Here is a 22,343-nt window from a genome sequence, read left to right on the forward strand (position 1 = left end):
ATTTCAAAACATCAAGATGAAATGTTTTACAAACTATGCTTCTAAGTCAATAGGGTTCAACTGTTTCATTTTAATTTCAGCAACTTAGTTTATCTCCAGAAAAAAATTGCTATAAGACACTTCCTATAAGCCAGCCCTGTGCCAAATTATTTACATGGATCACTTTCTCTAGTCTTTAAACAGCCCTATTATGAATGGACAATTATCTCAATTTGACAGATGATGAAACTGAGGCTTGAAGAGATTAAGTTACCTAAGATCACACAGTATGCCTCCAAAATTCGAAGAGGGCCGAAGCTTGTAATTGTGCAAGAAGAAGCAAATTTTCTATCTCTTTGGACCATACACTGTGGATCCACCACAAGCTTGCTGAAATTGAAGTCTTTTGTTGTTTCATGGGGGTTTTGTGGCATCTTCCGGCTTGTAGCAAGAAACTACTTTATCTTCACCGGATCTTATCAGCACATTGTGGACCTGTGTGATACTCTGTGTGCTAATAAAATTATCAAGCTTCCTGTGGGTCCAAATTATGGCAAAAATGTAAGACAAAATGATAATCCCAACACTTTTGGAGGCCGAGGTGTGCAGATCACAAGGTCAAGAGATTGAGACCATCCTGGTCAACATGATGAGACCCCGTATCTACCAAAAATACAAAAATTAGCTAGGTGTGGTGGTGCACCCCTGTAGTCCCAGCTACTCGGGAGGTTGAGGCAGAAGAATCGCTTGAACCTGGAAGGCAGATGTTGCAGTGAGCTGAGATCATACCACTGCACTCTAGCCTGGATGACAGAACTAGACTCCATCTCAAAAAAAAAAAAAAAAAAACCATACGACTAGTTATCATAGATACTGTCGGCTACTGTTTCCTCTCTGTTGCATGCATCTGAGCAAAGAGAGGGAATGCGATGCACCGTTCTTTCAGCTCTCTATAGTCTCTTCCGGATTTCAGGTTTCAGCACAGCCCTAAAAACTAACATATGGCCGGGCGCGGTGGCTCAAGCCTGTAATCCCAGCACTTTGGGAGGCTGAGACGGGCGGATCACAAGGTCAGGAGATCGAGACCATCCTGGCTAACACGGTGAAACCCCGTCTCTATTAAAAAATACAAAAAACTAGCCGGGCGAGGTGGCGGGCGCCTGTGGTCCCAGCTACTCCGGAGGCTGAGGCAGGAGAATGGCGTAAACCCGGGAGGCAGAGCTTGCAGTGAGCTGAGATCCGGCCACTGCACTCCAGCCTGGGCGACAGAGCCAGACTCAGTCTCAAAAAAAAAAACTAACATATGATCATGCCCCATGTAACAGTCAGATCACCTTGTCTCTAGAGAAACCACGCATCCGTAACAAAGAACCTCTTAAACCTCTTATAATTGTGGGTTCCACATCTTTACGGCTTAATCACTGATGCTCTCAGGGAACCTGAGAACTGAAAATTGATCCTGCTGAATAAGATCAATAAACAGTTTTGATTCAAAGGCAGCCCAATGAGTTAATAAGTGCTCTATGACAATGCCAAAGAGGATTAAGGAAAGAATAGCAACCTGGAGGAAGATATATAGAAAAGCAATATTAGGCCAGGTGTAGTGGCACGTGCCTGTAGTCCCAGCTCCTCAGGAGGCTGAGGCAGGAGAATCACTTGAACCTGCGAGGCGGAAGTTGCAGTGAGCCGAGATCACGCCACTGCACTCCAGCCTGGGTGAGAAAATGAGACTCTGTCAAAAAAAAAGAAAAAAAAAAGCAATATTAATAATGCAAATATTTCAGTTACAGGGCATCTTTAAAAGCTAGGTACAGTACTGGGAACCTTGAGTATATTATCTCATTTAGTCCTTAAAACAACTCTTTAGACGTTATATAAATAATACAACTGAAGTTTCACTTAAGTTGCTGAAGTTCACAGATAAGCAGTAGAACCAGGACTGGAACCCATGTCTTATCATATCAGAGGCCCTAGGCTTAAGTGCTATGCTTCCTTTACTCTCACTGGCAACAGCTTTGGTGCATGTACCTAATGCCAGTTACATCATAAAGGATCTACATGGATAAGCTTATTTCATACACTTAGAAATGGTTTGGAAGAGGCCGGGTGTGGTGGCTCACACCTGTAATCCCAGCACTTTGGGAGGCCAAGGCGGGCAGATCACGAGGTCAGGAGATCGAGACCATCCTGGCTAACATGGGGAAACCCCATCTCTACTAAAAATACAAAAAATTAGCCAGGCGTGGTGGCATGCGCCTGTAATCCCAGCTACTCAGGAGGCTGAGGCAGGAGAATTGCTTGAACCTGGGAGGTGGAGGTTGCAGTGAGCCAAGATCACACCACCGCACTCCAGCCTGGGCGACAGACCAAGACTCCGTCTCAAAAAAAAAAAAAAAAAGAAACACACACACATAAGTCAGAAATTCAGTGGGAATACCTCTGGACCTTGCATTTTAAGAGTTGGGAAGGCAAGAGTTAACAGTAGTCCTGAAATCAATTCTCTCGCTTTCACAGGGGATATTTCTGGAAGGAAAGGGAAAAAAAAAAAAAAAAACTTGACTCTGACTCTGTCAGATCTCCTTATAGCATGCTAATAAGAGACCTCCTGGCAAACACAGTAATGATATTCACTAGCAGAGGGGTCTTTATCTAGCAGAATGCATCTGCTCAGTCCTCAATTGCTTCTGGTAGACAAACTTAGAGTCTATGAATTTACAGGGCATGGCTCCTTGAAAAATGTCCTGTGTTTGTAATGCTAAGTAATTGCCAGAGAATAAAATGGAGATGTTTCTAACTAAAATAGCCCCTCTGGATAGCTGATGGGCACCCATGCATCACAGACATCACTGAGAGATCTTTCATGTTAAACCTATCCCATGGCTTATTCTTATGAGGTAAGAAAGGACCTGGGACATCCCAGACTTTTGCATTTTTACCTGTGCTTCATAATTACCTGTATCCTTGAAATTATTACTAAAGCTTAATGCTGGGAAAGATCTCTGATTCCCCTGATTCTGATTTGGCAAGCCAATCAATCTTTTGTATTAATCAGGAAAGAAAGCAAATATTTCTATACAAATATACCCATCTCAAAACTTTTCAAAAAAGATGTTTTCCATACATGGAAATATCTTAACTTTTTCTGATTATGAGGTTACATATAGTCATTTTGTAACGCTCAGACAAAACAGAAAACTTCATGGAAGATAAAATAAGAATCATAAAATCTTTCCCAAAGAGAAAGACCGCTAAATTTTTGTATATATCCTTCCAGAGAATACACAATTTATATGTATATCTATTTTACAAGTATACGTATATAACAAAGACTAGCTTATACTACCCATACTTTCCTATCATTTTTCTTTTCTACCTAAGATATCACTGACCGTCTTTTATATAATAAGGATAGTTCTCAATTATCATCATTGTTTAAATGGAATTCTAATGTGTTAAGTGCCATAAATTAGCAGATTCTCTATTGATAGACATTTAGCTTTTCACATTCTCACTATGAATAATGCTAAGAAGGCAATATAGTTCTTGCACTTTCATGAACATATTCTTTTATGCTATGTATATTATTTCTGGGTCAAAGGGCAAGCAGAGTTTCATTTAATTTTGTTTTAGACATGGGCTATATATTGAGAAATTGCCCTCCCAGGAGCAGTACACAGTTGTTCTTGTGCTGTGTCACCCATGCCAGTAGTAGCTAGAAAATGCATTTCCAAAGACTGGTGCTAGTTTTCTGTGCATTCTGTGAGTGCTCAATTTAAGCAATAGCCACTTAGTGTAACAAAATCTATTCACCTTAATAGCAGAGATTTCTACTTTATCCCTGGCTCACTGCCCGACTTTTGATCTCAGATATCTAAGTCCAATAAATGTTGTAGCTCCAGGCAAGTGACACAGGTAGCTTTATCCCCCTCCAATCTACCCAGTTACATTCTCTTAAGGCATGTTCTCATCCTTCAAGCATGAAGTTCTTGCCTCTGGCTTTTGTTTCTCTCTTGTTCCTGGCTTCAGTGACCTTGAGTACCCTGGAATCTTCCATATTGAGAAAGAAATGATAGAAGGGAGGGGAGATGGAAAAAAGAATTAAATATATCTATTTCTAAAAAGAAAGACAATTTTAGAATAGACATGTCTAGAAGGAGGAAGAAACAGAGGAGGGGGACAGGTATAAAAGCTGGACTTCTCTGAATAGACTCTGCTTTGAAGGTTTGACTTTGGAACCATCTAAATATTTTATCCAACACAAAAATATCAAAACTTAAATGGCAATCCCAAAAATCTAAAAGGAATAGAAATCAAATTAGCCTGTGTAATAAATGGGTTGTATAACCACACAAAGGACTATTTGAAATGACTTTCAAAGAGTAATTTGAGAATACTTCCTTATTGGAATATAGCCTAAAAACAGAAGAATTGCAAAATGTTTTCAGTGTTTTCAGTAATCATTTTGAGACTTTAATACATATATTGTGGGATAAAAAAATGAATGTTGGTGTCACTGATAAGAGATAAGAAATAAAAGTTTAGGTAAAAATTCTGTAATCCTAAATTTGAATTGGAATCTTATATTTTATTTTCAAAATACCTTTTTCTACCCCTGTCCACTGAAAAGACCTAGAAATATTGACCAACTTAGTAGAAATGATTCCCCTCTCACCCTGGATATTATCTATAAATATAATTTCCCAAAGTCTTATTGAAGAAATTGCTGTTTCTGAGCTTGAAGCAACTATACAAATGTACCTGGAAGATTTTACCATACTGGAAAAAAGCAACTTGCCAAAGACTGCTGAAGTCATATCAAAAAAACAAAGAAGTCAACTTGAAGAGGCTTTCTCTTGGCAAAGATGGGAAAATGTGAACCTTGATAAATAATTGCAAGCATTATTCACAGCAACCAAGACATGTAATCAACCTAGGTGTCTATGGATGGATAAATATATAAAGAAAATGTAATATACACAATGAAATATTATTCAGCCTTTAAAAAGAAGGAAATCCTGCCATTTGTGACAACACGGATGAACCTGGAGGACATTATGCTAAGTGAAATAAGCCAGACACAGGCAGGCAGATACTGCATGATCTCACCTATGTGTGGAATCTTAAAATGTCAAACTCATGGACACAGACAGTAGGATGGTGGTTGCCAAGGGAGTTGAGAGAAATGAAGAAGTACTAGTCAAAGGGTACAAAGTTTCTGTTATGCAGGGTGAGTAAGTTCAGGAGTTTATTGCATAGCATGGGGACTACAGTTAATAATACTCTGTTGTATACTTGAAATTTGCTAAGAGTAGATCTTAAATATTCCTACCATAAAAAAAAAAATGGTGACTATGAGAGGTGATGAATATGTTAATTAGCTTATAGTGGTAATCATGTCACAATGTATATGCCTATCAAAACATCACATTGTACATCTTAAATATGTACAACTATTATTTGTTAATTATACTCAATAAAGCCAGAAACATAAAAATGAAATAACTACAATTAATTGAAACATATCAAACATATCCAAAACTGATAAAGAAAGGTAAAGAATTTGGCCTGGCACAGTGGCTCACACCTGCAATCTCAGCACTTTGGGATGCCAAGGCGGGCACATCACCTGAGGTCAGGAGTTTGAGACCAGCCTGGTCAATATAGCAAAACCCCATCTCTACTAAAAATACAAAAATTAGCCAGGCATGGTAGCGAGCATCTGTAGTCCCAGCTACTACTCAGGAGGCTGAGATAGAGAATCACTTGAACCCAGAGGTGGAGGTTGCAGTGAGCCGAGATCATACCACTGTACTCCAGCCTGGGTGACAAAGTGAGACTCTGTCTCAAAAAAAAAAAAAAGGAGAGAAAGAAAGAAAAGTGAAGAATTTATCCTGGCTTTTCTGTAAAAACTGCACCTCAGAAGAACCAAATTATTGATAAGGAATTTTACTCTTTAGAAATATTTCCAGCTAATAAATGAAGGAATAATAGAGTTGAAACAAATTGCCGTTTTGTAATCTCAGGTGAATTTATGGATCTAGGCAATGATCATTAATGGCTGAGAAAATCACAACAAAAGAACAATTAGACATTTGTGCCTCTTGATAGAAGTATACAATATCACCTTCAGAGCTGTTTTGCCAAAAAAGAAAAAAAAAATCAAACCCAAATCTAATCAAGGCTCTCACTCTAACTCACATGCTCTAGGATATACCAAGGACAAAGAAAGATCATGAAATACCACCATGGGGATTCAATCAGCAAATTCTGAAATGCAACATTATCCTTCACCCTGCTTGGCCTAAAAGTACAAAATAACATGAGGAAAAATTAGTTTCCAGAGCCAGTTATATTTTGAAAAATCATCAGAAAAGTGAGAATCAAGGATAGAATTTCTAGAAAGTTCCTTCCCCTAAAGCCTTCACACTTGCCTCAGTGTATATATGTGGTTATACCTCTGCTTGTCCCACTGACGGGCTGCCAGTCATTAAATTCAAGCACCAAGAGACAAACTCTTTTTTTTTTTTTTTTTTTTTTTTGAGACGGAGTCTGGCTCTGTCGCCCAGGCTGGAGTGCTGTGGCCGGATCTCAGCTCACTGCAAGCTCCGCCTCCCGGGTTCCCGCCATTCTCCTGCCTCAGCCTCCGGAGTAGCTGGGACTACAGGCGCCCGCCACCTCGCCTGGCTAGTTTTTTTTTTGTATTTTTTAGTAGAGACGGGGTTTCACCGTGCTAGCCAGGGTGGTCTCGATCTCCTGACCTCGTGATCCGCCCGTCTCGGCCTCCCAAAGTGCTGGGATTACAGGCTTGAGCCACCGCGCCCGGCCAAGAGACAAACTCTTGAAAAAAAAGGCAGCCTAGGAGAAAGCAACATCATTTTTCATGTATTTTAACTTGGTTTTTCTCATAAAATGGTTTCTGAATGTTTCTTAGTTTTCAATGGGCAATAAATAACTTTTAGGGAAATAGATTTGAGCCAATCTGAGGAAGAGTTTGAGATGAAGAGAAAGTTTTGCTGTCTATAAGGAGTGCATTAGGATAGAATCTCTCCAGGAAAAGGTCACCTGTGTTGACTGCCTTTATGAGGTGACATTTAAATAAAAGTACTTGTTCAGTTTTCATTGAAAGACATTAAAAGACATCTCCAAAAAATTTTTTTGGGAATGTGAGAAACTTTACTGCACAAATGATCATGTTTTGTCAAATAAGATTTTAAAAAACCACACACACACACACAAAAATGAAAAAACATGGTGAAACCCCATCTCTACTAAAAATGCAAAGCTTAGCTGGGCATGGTGGTGGACGCCTGTAATCCCAGCTACTTAGGAGGCTGAAGCAGGAGAATCGCTTGAACCTAGGAGGCAGAGGTTTCAGTGAGCCAAGATCGTGCCATTATACTCCAGCCTGGGTGACAGAGCAAGACACTGTCTCAAAAAAAAAAAAAAAAAAAAGGAAAAATTGGAAAAATAAAGTACATGCAGTTTATTTGACAGAGGACTGTTTAACTGAACCATACTACATCCATATATGTGAAGTTATGCAGCAATAGAAAATAATAATGGACATTTATATTTTTAGATATAAAAAGAGCTGTTGAACCTATCACTGAAATTTTAAAAAGAAGCTGAAGAACAAGTACAGTGTAATAAATTATTTGTTTTTACAATTTAAGTATAGAGTAAATGTGATCTTTTTTTTTGGTAGAAGTTCTATAGATTTTAATAAATATTTAGATTCATGTAACCACCACCACAAATAGGACTCACAACAGTTTCATCACCCTAAGAAAAAGTTCCCTGATGCTAACTCCTCTGTAGTCAAACCTTCACCCCACCCATAATCCCTGGCAACCACTGATCTATTTTCCATCACTGTAATTTTTCCTTTTCCAAGAATGTGACATAAATGGAATCACCTAGTATTTAACGTTTTGAGACCAGCTTCTCTCAGCATGTGATATGGTATGTATCTGTGTCTCCACCTAAATCTCATGTTGAATTGTAATCCCCAGTGTTGGAGGTAGAGCCTAGTGAGAGGCCATTGGATCATGGGGACAGATTTCTCATGAATGGTTCAGTACCATCCCGTTGGTACTGTCCTAAGGATAGTGAGTGAGTTCTGCAGAGATCTGGTTTAAGCGTGGAGCACCTCCCCACTCTCTCTCTTGCTCCTGCTCTGGCTATGCCATGTGCCTGCTTAGCCTTCTGCCATGATTGTAAGTTTCCTGAAGCCTCCCCAGAAGCCGAGCAGATGCCAGCATCATGCTTCCTACACAGCCTGCCAAACAGTGAGTCAATTAAACCTCTTTTTTTTTTTTTTATAAATGACCCAGTCCCAGGTATATCTCTACAACAATGTGAGAACGACCTAATAACAGCATGTCTTTGAGATTCATCCAAATTCCTACCAGTATCAGTAACTCATTCCTTTTTACTGCTGAGCATGATTGTATTCTATGGATGTGGTACCTTTGTTTACCCATTCACTCATTGAAGGGCATTTGGGTTGTTTCCAGCTTTTGGCTATCACAAATAGTTTCTTTGATGGCCAGGAATAGTGACTCACCCCTGTAATCCCAACACTTTGGGAGGCTGAGGTGGGAGTATCGCTTGAGGTCAAGAGTTCGGGACCAGCATGACCAAAATAGTGAAACCCTGTCTCTACTAAAAGCACAAAAATTAGCTGGGCGTGGTGGCACACACCTGTAGTCCCAGCTACTTGGGAGGCTGAGGCAGGAGAATCGCTTGAACCTGGGAGGTGGAGGTTACAGTGAGCCAAGATTGCACCACTGCACTCCAGCCTGGGCAATAGAAAGAGACTCTGTCTCAAAAACAAATAAATAAATAAAAATAAAGTTGATATGAGCAGTTTTTACAGATGTTTGTGTGACCATAAGTTTTTGTTTCACTAGGGTAAATACCAGGTTTAGGATTGCTAGGTCCTGAGGTACGTGTATGTTTGCCTTTCAAATAAACTGACAAACCATTTTCTAGAGTGACTGCAATTTCCAGTTATCCTGCAGCCTCATCAGCAATTGGTGTTGTCAGAAACTTCTTATTTTTGTAATTTTTATCAATGTGCACAATTGTTTTTAAAATTCACAAAATTAAAAGAAAATATATTGTGCACTATTTGTGTAAATGAAGCAAAACACAAACACACAAAAGGAAGATAAAAATAAGAAACTAATTCAAGAAACTAAAGAAAGAAAAAATTAACTTTTTAAAATTAGAATAAAGGCATATATATGTAATAGGGATAGTTTGAAACACTCCCAAACATCTGCTCTGAGCCAACAACAATCAGATAGTGTGAGGGCGATACAAATTAAATGTGAGACTTAACTCTCCCCGTTAAAAATAAGGAAACAGACTTACCCAACTGCCCCCCCACCACCACCCTTCTCTTTCTCTGTCTCTTTGAAATGTATGTAAATCTTTTTAAAATGTAAATAGCCCTCTAGCCAGTTTTACAACCCAGGAATATCTTTCTCAAATACCTAGGAGCCATCTCTTTGAAATGTAAGCATCCAGAAAGATAGTGCTCCTATCTCTGAATTTATATGAGTGGGTAGGACTCTAACTTTGGCAAGTTCCTTGCTCCAAGTTACAAAACCACCTCCTGTCACAAGGATATGAGAATTTTATTTTTCCTTTGGTTAAAGCCAACTAGCGAACACAGATGGCCACTCCAACTACCAGGTGAACCTAAACTATGTGTATGTCAAATGGTACTTCTAAGTTCTCCTATTTGAGAACCAGTTATTGTTTGTCTTGAGAGCATATCTGTAATGGGTTTTTATCTTCTTCAGGATATAAACAAGTAGGATTTCTTTCTGTCTTTGCAAACTCTTAGTGAATTGCCTGTGATGTGCATCACATTCTGGTTCAATGCTTATTCAATGGCAATTGTTTTCTTTCTCTTCTACCTTTGTGGAGAGGTTTTCTAGGTTAAGAGAAGATTTTGTTTTTAATTATATTTCCCCCACAATAGCAAACACATCCCCAACCACACACACACGCGCGCGCGCACACACACACACACACACACACACTACAGGTAATTAGACAGGCCTGAGCAGGGCAGGAGAGGGCTCTTCCCCCACCCACTACGAATGTCAGTGATGTTTCTGAAATTCACATTGACTCTCTAAAAGTGATAAATTGGGCAGCACAGTGGCTCATGTCTGTAATCCCAGCACTTTGGGAGGCCGAGGTGGACAGATCCCTTGAGGTCTGGAGTTCAAAACTAGCCTGGCCAACATGGTAAAAACCCCATCTCTACTAAAATACAAAAAGTAGCTGAGCATGGTAGTGGACACCTGTAATCCCAGCTACTCAGGAGGCTGAGGCAGGAGAATTGCTTGAACCCAGAAGGTGGAGGTTTCAGCGAGCCAAGATTGCCCCACTGCAGTCCAACCTGGGCAACAGAATAAGGCTCTGTCTCAAAATAAATACATAAGTAAAATAAGTGAGAACACATGATACTTATCTTTCTGTGTCTGACTTGCTTCACTTAAGATAATGGCCTCCAGTTCCTTCCATGTTGCTGCAAAAGACATGATTTCATTCTTTTAGTGGAGGACTCGTATTCCATTGTGTATATAGACCATAATTTCTTTATCCAATCGTATGTTGATGGACATTCAGTTGATTCCATATCTTTGCCATCATGAATAATGCTGTAATAAACATACAAGTGCAGATATATTTTGATGTGATTATTTCTTTTCCTTTGGGTAGATACCTAGTAGTAGGATTGCTGGATCAAAATGGCAGGTGCCTGTAATCCCAGCTACTCGAGAGGTTGAGGCAGGGGAATCACTTGAAACTGGGAGGTGGAGGTTTCAGTGAACCAATATCGTGCCACTGCACTCCAGCCTGGATGACAGAGCAAGACTCTGTCTCAAGAAAAAAAAAAAAAAAAAATGCTGGGTGATTACCCTTATATGCATTTCCTGGATAAGCCATTTTAAAAATTATTTTTTGTTGGAAATTTCCCTGCAGAGCTGTTGCACATTGTGGGGTGTTAACCGCCAGACACTCCCACGAGGCCCCAGTCACCCAGGGGTGCCTTTGGCTGGGAGGAGCTGAAAAACTCAGACTCTTATTTATCTATGAAAACAACAGTTCAGTTCCTCACACAAATGCACACAGATAAACCAAATTTAGACAGATTTTAGGAGAAAAAGCAATCGAGAATTCCTTGTAGAATGCATCTACCAACTAGAATTAGGATCCTTAAACAACAACTTCTTAGGAGAAAACCAGCTCAGAACAAATCAAGGACCGTTAACCAAAGGGAGGTCTGGGGCTCAGGAGGACTTACCAGTTCCACCAGAGGAGGAGCTCGAAGCTTCAATGCGCCCCCTGCTGGTGGTACCTTAGCTCTGGTTTTGGGCAACTCCTTTAGGATCCTGAGTCTTCTCTGAGGCCTCACGTGTTTGGGCACCAAATTATTGTTGACGAAAAGAGCCGAACTCTGTAAAATATTTTAAGAGATTTATTCTGAGCCAAAGATGAGTGACCAGGGCCCGTGACACAGCACTCAGGAGGTCCTGAGAACATATGCCCAAGGTGGTCAGGGTACAGCTTGGTTTTGTATATTTTAGGAAGGCATGAGACATCAATCAAATACATTTAAGAAACACATTGGTTATTTGGAAGTCCCCACAGGGCAGGGGACGGGACTTAAAAGCTACAGGTAAATTTAAATGTTTTCTGGTTGACAATTGGTTGAGTTTATCTGAAGACCAGGGATCAATGGAAAGGAATGTTCAGGTTAACATAAAGGATTGTGGAGTTCAAGTTTTATTGTGCAGAGAAATCTCTCAGATAGCAGACTTCAGAGAGATAGCAGATTGTAAAATGTTTCTTATCAGACCTAAAAGGGTGCCTGGCTCTTAGTTGATTATCTCCTGGATCTGGAAAGGAAGGGGGAAAAAAGGGCGGGGGGGGGGCGAGGGATTCTCTATAGAATGTGGATTTTTTTCCACAAAAGATTTTGTAGGGCAATTTCAAAGTATGGCAAGGCAACATATTTTGTGATAAAACATTGTAATTTTTAGTTTTAGTTTTAGTTTTAGTTTTATTTATTTTTTATTTTTATTTTTATTTTTTTGAGACAGAGTCTCGGTCTGTCACCCAAGCTGGAGTGCAGTGGTGCTATCTCCACTCACTGCGAGCGCCGCCTCCCTGGTTCACGCCATTCTCCTGCCTCAGCCTCCCGAGTAGCTGGGACTACAGGTGCGTGCCACCACGCCCGGCTAATTTTTTGTATTTTTGCTAGAGACAGGGTTTCACCGTGTTAGCCAGGATGGTCTCGGTCGCCTGACCTCGTGATCCGCCCACCTCGGCCTCCCAAAGTGTTGGGATTACAAGTGTGAGCCACTGCACCCGGCCAAGACATTGTGATTTTCTTCCTTGTTATGCCAGAGTCAGATTGAAAACTAAGTCACAATATACAGGGTCAAATAAAACCGTTCATCTGATAAGAATTTATGGTTTGTAGGGCATAACTCCCTAGATCCCTTAGGTAGGAATTTGGGCAAGATAAAAAATCAGAGTTTAGTCCTCAATTCCTTAAGATAAATCTCTTTCTATCTCTCTCTCTATCTCATATCTCCATCCTATTTTCTGGAAAACTCTGACTAATGCAAGAAATTAAAGAGACAAAATACAGGATACAATATCTTAAACAACAAAATACTATTCAGCCATAAAAAAAGAATGAAATCCTGTCATTCATGGCAACATGGATGAGCTAAAGCAGTCGTCCCCAGCCTTTTAGGCACCAGGCACTGGTATAGTGGAAGACAATTTTTCCATGGTTGGAAAGGGGTGGGAGGATGGTTTTGGGATGAAACTGTTCCATCTCAGACCATCAGGCAGTAGTTAGATTCTCATAAGGAGTGTGCAACCTAGATCCCTCGCATGTGCAGTTCACAATAGGGTTTGTGCTCCTGTGAGAATCTAATGCTTCTGCGCATCTGACAGGAGACAGAGCTCCAGGGTAATGCTCACCTGCCACTCACCTCCTGCTGTGCTCCCAGTTCCTAGCAGGCCATGGCCCCCTACCAATCCACGGCCCAGGAATGGGGACCCCTGGCCTAGAGGACATTATGTTAAGTGAGATAAGTCAGGCACAGTAATATAAATGCTGCACATTCTCACTTATCTGTGGTAACTAAAAAAGTTGAGCTTACAGGCCGGGTGCTGTGGCTCACACCTGTAATCCCAGCACTTTGGGAGGCCAAGGCGGGCAGATCACCTGAGGCCAGGAGTTTGAGACAAGTGCCCTTTCTCCTAGGAGCTGAAAAAAGACCTATCTCTACTAAAAATATAAAAATTAGCTGGGTATGGTGGCAGGTGCCTGTAATCCTAGCTGCTCAGGAGGCTGAGGCAGGAGAATCGCTTGAACCTGGGAGACAGAGATTGCAGTGAACCAAGACTGCACCACTGCACTCCAGCCTGGGAGACAGGGCGAGACTCCATCTCAAAAAAAAAAAAAAAAAAGTGTCAAGCTTACAGAAGTAGAGAGTAAAATAATGTAGCAGGTAGAAGGGGATACAGAGAGGTTGGTTAACAAATACAAAATCACAGCTAGATAGGAGCAATAAGTTCTAGGGTTCCATAGCTCCGTAGGATGACTGTAGCCAACAATCGTTTATTGCATATTTTCAAACAGCTAGAAGAGAGGATTTTGAATGTTCTCACACAAAGAAATGAGAAATGTTTGAGGTACCCTGATTTGATCATTACACATTGTGTACATGTATTGAAATATCACTTTGTATCCCATAAATATGTATAATTATTATGTCAATCAAAAATAAAAGTTTTAATTAAAAAATACATTTTAAAAATCAATACAATATCTGACCTGACACTGCACTGTCAACTGAAGGAGGAAACGAATGCTATAGAAGACATTATTAGGTCAACTGGCAAATTGGAAGATAGATAGATAGATAGATAGATAGATAGACAGACAGACAGACTAGATAAAAGTGGTGTCCTTTTAAACTTATGGAGCTAATAACTGTACTGTCATATAGAAGAATATCCCTATTCTTAGGAAATACACACTGAACTATTTGGGAGTAAAAGGCCACGATAATATAAGGCAATGAACATATAACTTATGCTTAATAGATTCAAAAAAGAAAATATACAAAGATATATACAGAGACTAATATAGATATATATATATATCTATAGATACGGGGGGGGCAAATGCTAAAGCAAGAAAGACAAAATGTCAACAATAGACAAATCTCAGGGGAGCTGGGGAAAGGGTATTGTACAAATTGTATTTTGCAACCGTTATGTTTTAAATTATTTTTAAATGAAAAGATTTTTTAATAGGTTGAGGAAATTGGAGTGACTTATATTTATGACATCCAATGGACTGTGCATGCTGTATGGAAACAAGGAGAAAATAAATGTCATCATTGCATAACACATGAAGGGTAAAAAGACAATTAACTCATTGAAGACTATGTGCAGAAACACAAAAGTCTTTGCTTCTGGGGTTATAGGTTTACCAAAGGCACAAAGGGGGTTGTATATATTTTAGGATTATAATTTACATAACTTAATTGGAAAAATTACAGATTTTAAGATATTTTTACAAATCTGAGCGACTGTAAAGACTGCTAAAGTCTTGGGACATATTCTTACCAAGTCCCGGATCTTTTGTTTTGTTTTGTTTTGTTTTGTGCCTGCTATCAAACCAGGTTTTTTAGACCAGGAAAACGTGAGAAGCTAGAGTTACCCTACTCAGTTGACCCAAACCAGGACTCCTGAGATTATTCCCTTATACAACAGGCACCACATCCGAGAAAGGATTCTGGAAACGTGAGCTGGAACACAAAAGAACTGTCTTGATGGGAAACACACTCCAAAGGACGCCATTGTGGGGAGGAAAACACAAAATATTTCTTGAGAAGAATATGGAGATGGCAAAGTCTCTAACCTCCAGAAACCTTAAACTCTAGGGGAAGAAAGCAAAAATTTAGGGGCAAGAGTATTCATATTAAAACTCAAACAATAAGTAGTTTTTCTATAAACTATCTTTTTTTTCTAATGGTGAAAGTACACACAATTATTCTCTCCAAACTCAGACATCTTAGACAAATAGATAATAGAGACAGAGAGAGAGAGACAGAGATGATAGATAGATAGATATACATACATACTATGTACATATATACTTACATACATTGGTACATAGATGTTTCTTTATCAAAGATTAAGTTATTCTAGATGCATATCTTGTAGCCTACATTTTTATACTTTTTCATCATTTTTAATAACTGCATACTGCTCTATTATATGCTATATTTTCTGTATTAGATTAGATCCATGTTTTATCACCATTTAGGTGGCTTTTGGTTTTCTGTTACTGTAATGTTGAGATAAACCTCTTTATGTACTTGTTCAATTATTCCCATTAAACAAAAGCCCAAGGTGCAAAGTTTCTGAGTAAAAAAATAGGCACATTTTAAGGCTTCTGATGTATATTGCCAAATTGTGCTAAAAAGAAAAACTCTACCAATTAACACTCCCAGCAACAATGCCAAGAGAATGCTAGTTTCCCTACATCTCACCAACACTGGCTGGAATGCATCGTTTTAGAGATGAATGCTGGGAACCGATGCACTCTTTGCTCTACCTCTCCCCCTCCTAACAGTCTAGAACACAGGCGCTCAATAAATCAATCCAGGCTCCAGTCCAGTAGACATTCTGATCTAATCTGACTGCTCTGGGTAACAGAAAAGTCTCCCTTGGTTCACTGCCCAGTATCCTGGCGTCATGAGAATCCTATAAAGGCAGTAGCTCCAGGCACATTACAGAGGGACCCAACTCCACTAAACCACCACCAGCTCCCCAAGTCACCCCTTCAGCCATGAAGTTCCTGCTCCTGGTCTTGGCAGCCCTTGGATTCCTGACCCAAGTGATCCCAGGTAAACTGGATAAACAGGAGGAAGGGAGAACTGGGAACAAGGAACACTAGCAGATCTGGTTGCTCTGGTGCTAGATGAGCCAGGTTGGGTGGAGGCAGGGCTCACCCCACTAGTTCCAGTCTAAGATAGAGATCTCCTAACAACCACCACTAGCCTTGATATCCCACACCAAAACACCACCCTATATAACCTTTATAAAAATTTGTTTTCTATTCTAAAATGATAGTCACCCTCAACCTGAACCAAAATATCTTCTTTCAATTTATGTGAGCTCCTTTTATCTAACCTCCCAAGACACACTGAAGGCTTCTGTCATCACCATGTGCATCCACTGAAATCAGCCCTGGGTTGGAGCTCAAAGGAGGTATTGAGCCTAGAAGGACAAGATTGAGGTTCCCAGCCCTATGCTCAACAGAAAGCTGGCAGGTGGGGGATGGAAGGAGACCTCTTACAGGGCTAGTTCCCACAGGATGGTAAGCAATGGGTTCAGCTCAAACCCTGGGGCTAGGAGATAATGCAGGGTCAGAAAGAGACAGACAGACACACAGAGAGCAGGAAGAGAGAGAGATCAGAGGAGGGCCAGGCAATGGATGTGAAGAAAGCCAGAGAGGCCTGAGGGTGCTCGAAGAGGCCCCTGCTGTGAGCCAATGGCAGACACAGAGCACTGAGGTAAACAGATTTTACCAGAGGGTGAAATGGTGCCCAGCACTGTGTGAATGCAAAAATGCCCTGTCACTAGCAACCATTATTTTCTTTTTAATGGTTTTGGAGAATGATTTGACTCCTCTCACTTTGCCCCAGGTTGACTGATATTGACAGTTTTAGAGTCTATGAAAACAAGTATGGCAGAAACACCTTAAAAGGGAGCCTGTGGGGTGAGTGAGAATAGCCCCATTTCTCCCTTTCGAGTATCCAAGCTCCTCCCTGACCATGAAGACCTGGCTCCCCATCCCTGTTTTCACCCCTACATCCTATTCTGCAGTATCAAATTTAGCAAAAAGCTTCAAAGATGCAGATACTGGTAAAGAAGAAGAGCTCCTCAGGCAGAGTTCCCCAAGGCCATCAATCCAGGAAAATTCTGTCTCCTCCTCACTGGGTTTCCCGAGTCTCATTTGCACAACATCCTAAGGATATATCTCAGAACAGAAAGCCAAACACTCCCATCTGGCGCTGACAGGTGAGCAGTCCTGTGCTGCTTCTAACCACGACCTCTCTGTCTTGTCCTCTCCCATACAGCCAGTGGGGGTGGGTCAAAATGTGTGAGTGACACCCCGGGATACTGCAGGACACATTGCCACCGGGGGGAGACAGCATTGTTCATGTGCAGCCCTTTCAGAAAATGCTGCATCAGCTACTCCTTCCTGCCTCAGCCTGACCTACCGCAGCTCGTCGGGAACCACTGGCCATCAAGGAGCAGAAACACACAAAGGAAAAACAAGAAGCAACAAACGACCGTAACGCCATAATAACCCCTCCTATCACCCCCACCAACTCAAAGAAATATCATTTCCACAGTTCCGGTTCCTCCTACATTGTTGAGAACTAGCCAGGTCTCCTCCTTATGGGGCAGATATCTATAGCCAACCCCAGAACTTCTGTCTTCTACCATTCTGTCATTCATCTAATAACTAATTTGGAGTTTATATCTATCTTATGAGAACAATCATCATGCAGACTCGTCCACAGGGGATCTGTCAGTTTGGGTCCTCCAAATGAAAAATGCCAAGACAGAATTGGACATGCAAAAGATTGACTGGGAGAACACACCTCTGACGGACAAAGGCGAGAGAGAACAACCACAGGCAGGGAGAACCTTCAGACTGCAGTGCTGACCTAATACGTATCAAAGGAGAGAGGGATAGAGGAGGACTGAATAGAAGGAGACTGAGACTGCAGCGCTAAGAAAGTCTCAGCCAAACAGATGGGGAGGCCCAGAGCAAGGCTTGCTCCTCAGAGGAGCTCACACAGGGCAGGAATAGCCAGGTTCTCATATCCCAGGGGTTCAGTCTTTGGCTAAGAGCAGCCCCTGGAGAACATGGGGTGACTGCTACCATTGGTCTGGAAGTATGACAGCTTGAGGCTGTCCACCAACTATCCCCCTGAAGCAAGTTCTCTTGAAAGGAAATCTGAGCAGTGCTGCCATGGAGTATAAGGAGGAAGAGAAAGGAGCTAAAAGTCTAGGTTTGCCCAGCTACGTAGACTGACTTGTGAGGTATTTATTTATTCGTTTGAGTAACAAAGCAGACAGAATACATAGCCGCCATTGGTAGTACACCCCGAAAGCAAGGAAAGCATGATGCTGGTGACTCAAACGTACCTACCTATGGTGTAAAATTAGCATAATCCTCCTGGGAAGCTGTGCAGAAATAAGCACAGAGAAGCAGAACTCTACTTGTTTAATCCACTAAACATTACTTTTGGAAATTGGTTCATCATAAATTATCCAAGAGAAGTAAAAAGTTATGGGCACAAAGGTTTTTCCGTATAATATTATTTAAAATGCTGAGAAAATGAAAAAATCTAAATGGTGAAATATTATATACTAATGCCATCTATAAATACAAACAAGTAGAATGCTTATAGAATAATGGAACATAATAACATTATTCAAAATTGCATTTATGCTGTAGTTGTCAAAATTGTCTCCTTATATGATACAAAAATCATTAAAATTATGACTTTTTTGTTTGGTTGGAAAGCAGAATTATGCATAAATTTCCTCTTACAGTTTGATGCCCATTTGTTTTATATAATATTTATTTGACAGGTACTAACTTCTATTTGAGAAGAACAAACCAAAACACTCAGGCCTAAATAATTAAAAGCAGTCCTAAAAACTAGCAAACCAGATAAGAAAAGATGTTAGTGCCTATTCCCTAACTTATATCTTAGACCAAAATTAATTCTAGATGGTTTTAAAATGACAGCGTAAGGCCAGGCGCGGTGGCTCAAGCCTGTAATCCCAGCACTTTGGGAGGCCGAGACGGGCGGATCACGAGGTCAGGAGATCGAGACCATCCTGGCTGACACGGTGAAACCCCGTCTCTACTAAAAAATACAAAAAACTAGCCGGGCGAGGTGGCGGGCGCCTGTAGTCCCAGCTACTCCGGAGGCTGAGGCAGGAGAATGGCGTGAACCCGGGAGGCGGAGCTTGCAGTGAGCTGAGATCCGGCCACTGCACTCCAGCCTGGGCGGCAGAGCGAGACTCCGTCTCAAAAAAAAAAAAATGACAGCGTAAAAGCAAAGTATTAAAAGATTGTGTGGTCAAATATTCAATTTAAGAGCAAGGAAATTCTTATAACAATAGAGGCAGAACTCATGTAAGATTAAATTGATTAGGTGGCATTAAATATTAAGTTCCTGTGTATGTCAAAAGGTATCATTTTGAAATTCATCCATCTTACTGGGTATTGCAGGAGTTCGTTCCTTTTTGTTTATAAATACTCTTCTGTCATATGAATAGTATTTATTTATACACTGATTTGTTGATGGACATTTGGGTTGTTCCCAGTTTATGGCTATTACAAATAAAGCTTCTATGAACATTTATGTACAAATCTTTGTATGGATGTATGCTTTCATTTCCCTAAGGTTCCCTAGGATTGGAATGTCTGAATCATATGGTAGGAGAATGTTTAGCTTTTTTTTTTTTTTTTTTTTTTTTTTTTTGAGATGGAGTTTCGCTCTTGAGGCCCGGGCTGGAGTGCAATGGCACAATTTCAGCTCACTGCAACCCTCGCCTCCCGGTTTCAAGTGATTCTCCTGCCTCAGCCTCCGGAGTAGCTGGGATTACAGGCATGCACCACCACACCCGGCTAATTTTTGTATTTTGGGTAGAGACAGGGTTTCTCCATGTTGGTCAGGCTGGTCTGGAACTCCCGACCTCAGATGATCCGCCCACCTTGGCCTCCCAAAGTGCTGAGATTACAGGCTTGAGAATGTTTAGCTTTTTAAGGAAATACAAAATTGTTTTCCAAAATGGTTGTGCCAGTGGATGTGCCCATCAGCAGTGTGTGAAAGTTCCCGCTGTTCCTCATCCTCACCAGCATGTGATAGAGTCAGTCTTTGGCATTTTCATCATTCTAATAGATGTGTAGTGGTATTTTATTATGCTTTCTTTTTTTTTTTTTTTTTTTTTTTGAGACGGAGTCTCGCGCTGTCACCCAGGCTGGAGTGCAGTGGCCGGATCTCAGCTCACTGCAAGCTCCGCCTCCCGGGTTCACGCCATTCTCCTGCCTCAGCCTCCCGAGTAGCTGGGACTACAGGCGCCCGCCACCTCGCCCGGCTAGTTTTTTTTGTATTTTTTTAGTAGAGACTGGGTTTCACCGTGTTAGCCAGGATGGTCTCGATCTCCTGACCTCGTGATCCGCCCATCTCGGCCTCCCAAAGTGCTGGGATTACAGGCTTGAGCCACCGCGCCCGGCCTTTATTATGCTTTCAATTTGCATTTTTAATAACTAGTTACCAAAAAAGTATATTCTGTATGATTCTATTTACATAGTTCTTTAAATTCTTTTAAAATTACATAAAATGATTTAAAATAGAAAGTAAGAATCTAACGACAGAAAGCAAATCACTGATTGTCCGGGGATGTGAAAGGTGCATGGACAGGGCTGAAAGAATGTAAAGGGACCTGAGGACACTTTGAGGGGTGATCAGTCAAGATACATTCATAATCTTGATTGTGGTAATGGCTTAACGGGGATGTACGGAAGTCAAAAAATTACCAAATGGTAAACTTTAAATGTGTTCAGTTTATTGTATATCAATTTAAACTTCAAAAAAAGCTATTATTTTAATAAAATAAATAAATCTCACAGTGAAACAGAAAAATTAAAGTATCATAAATAGTTTAAAGACATATGACACACTGAGACGTGTGATGAAGTATTGATACCAATAAAATATAACAAGTTAGTATGAAGCAACAGGGAAAACATGAAACCCCTACTCAAAAATGAAAGTGACATGAACTAGCTTTTTAACTCCAAAAACGGCCCAAAAATGGGAAAAACTCTGTCTGACTTGTGATCAAATAAATGCAGATTAAAACTACAATGAGATCTTGTTTTTTACCTATCAGATTGTCAGAGAATTAACAAACCCAAGTTTGACAAGGCATAAATAGAAATAAGTCTTATCATCAGACGCTCCTGTTTGTAACAAAATATGTCAATTCTGGAAGACATTGATCTATACACCTTTCAAAATCCTTAAAAATGTTCATGTTCTCTGGCTCAGAGACTCTACTTTTACAGATATATTCTGGGGAAATAATTAGAGTTCATATCAAAAAGATAAATGTATACACAGCACACTCATAGCAGCATAGTTTAAAGTAGTGAAGAGGTGGTAGTGTAAGATGGCTGAATAGAAGCCTCCACTGGTCATGCTTTCATGCTCCCCATTAGAACACCAAGTTTGACAACTATCTACACAAAAAAAGCGCCTTCATAAGAATAAAAAAATGAGGTGAATGATCATAGTACCTAATTTTAACTTCATATCACTAAAAGAGGCACTGAGAAGGTAGGAAAGACAGTCCTGAATTGCTGACACCACCTCTCCCCAATCCTCAGGCAACAGTTGTGTGGTGTGGAGGGAGAATACGTGTACTTGCAGGAGGAAGAGCACAGTGATTGTGGGATTTGACATTGGAACTCAGTGCTACTAACACCAGGCAGAACTCAGCAGGTCCCTAGAAAGGGATCATTTAGATCATCCCTAGTCAGACGGAAATCACCCATCCCAGAGGTTGGAACTTCAGTTTCAGCAAGCCTCACCACCATGAGCTAAAGAGCCCTGGGGTCCTAAATAAACTTGAAAGGCTGTATGGGCCACAAGAACCACAATTCCTAGGCAACTCCTAGTGCTGTGCTGGGCTCAGAGGCAGTAGACTTAGGGAGCACTCAAACTAGTGAGATACCAGTTGGGGAGCTGGGGTGTGTGTGTGTGCATGTGCATGTGTGTGTGTGTGTGTGAGATTCTCATGCCTCAGCCTCCCAAGTAGCCAGTGATGGCAGTGGCGGCCCATCTGGAGTGGACACTGCCATCACGCTAGCTGCAGCAGGGAGGTGCAGCTGGGACTGTACATTCCACAGAGCTACGGAGCTGGGGACAATGACAGCCCCACACCTTCCAAGTTGGTGGGGCAGGAGCTCGCCAGGTTCAAATGCAGACACCCAGGTTGCAGTTGTGAAGCCGGGCCTCCCTGTGCTCTTGCGGGTGCTGGGAGCAGGCAGGAGCCCTGCCCTTTTGGGTGTAGCTGCAGGTGCCCAAACCACGGCTGTGGAACCAGGCATCTCTACACTCTTGAGGGTCAGGGAAGTCCCCATTGCCCTCACAGGCTTAGAAGTGCCTGCTCCCACAGCCTGGCATCTCCTTGCTGTCAGTGCC

The 22,343-nt window shown here is 41.1% G+C and overlaps 1 protein-coding gene across 1 annotated transcript; it reads left to right on the forward strand.

Annotated features, from left to right (window-relative positions):
• The first annotated feature begins 15,858 nt into the window (after nt 1-15,858).
• On the forward strand, nt 15,859-18,409 carry DEFB132 (defensin beta 132). The gene is made up of 2 exons (XM_025400427.1): nt 15,859-15,947; nt 17,184-18,409. Exons 1-2 carry the CDS (start codon nt 15,890-15,892, stop codon nt 17,411-17,413), a joined length of 288 nt encoding a protein of 95 aa, XP_025256212.1. The 5' UTR covers nt 15,859-15,889; the 3' UTR covers nt 17,414-18,409.
• The last annotated feature ends 3,934 nt before the right edge of the window (nt 18,410-22,343 follow it).

The sequence above is a fragment of the Theropithecus gelada genome, chromosome 10 (genome assembly GCF_003255815.1).
Source record: "Theropithecus gelada isolate Dixy chromosome 10, Tgel_1.0, whole genome shotgun sequence".
Classification (NCBI taxonomy): domain Eukaryota; kingdom Metazoa; phylum Chordata; class Mammalia; order Primates; family Cercopithecidae; genus Theropithecus; species Theropithecus gelada.

Coding starts and splice junctions, on each gene's coding strand:
- DEFB132 (XM_025400427.1), top strand. CDS start 15,890: ATGAAGTTCCTGCTCCTGGTCTTGGCAGCCCTTGGATTCCTGACCCAA. Junction 15,948..17,183: donor CCTGACCCAAGTGATCCCAG/GTAAACTGGATA, acceptor TCTCCCATACAG/CCAGTGGGGGTGGGTCAAAA.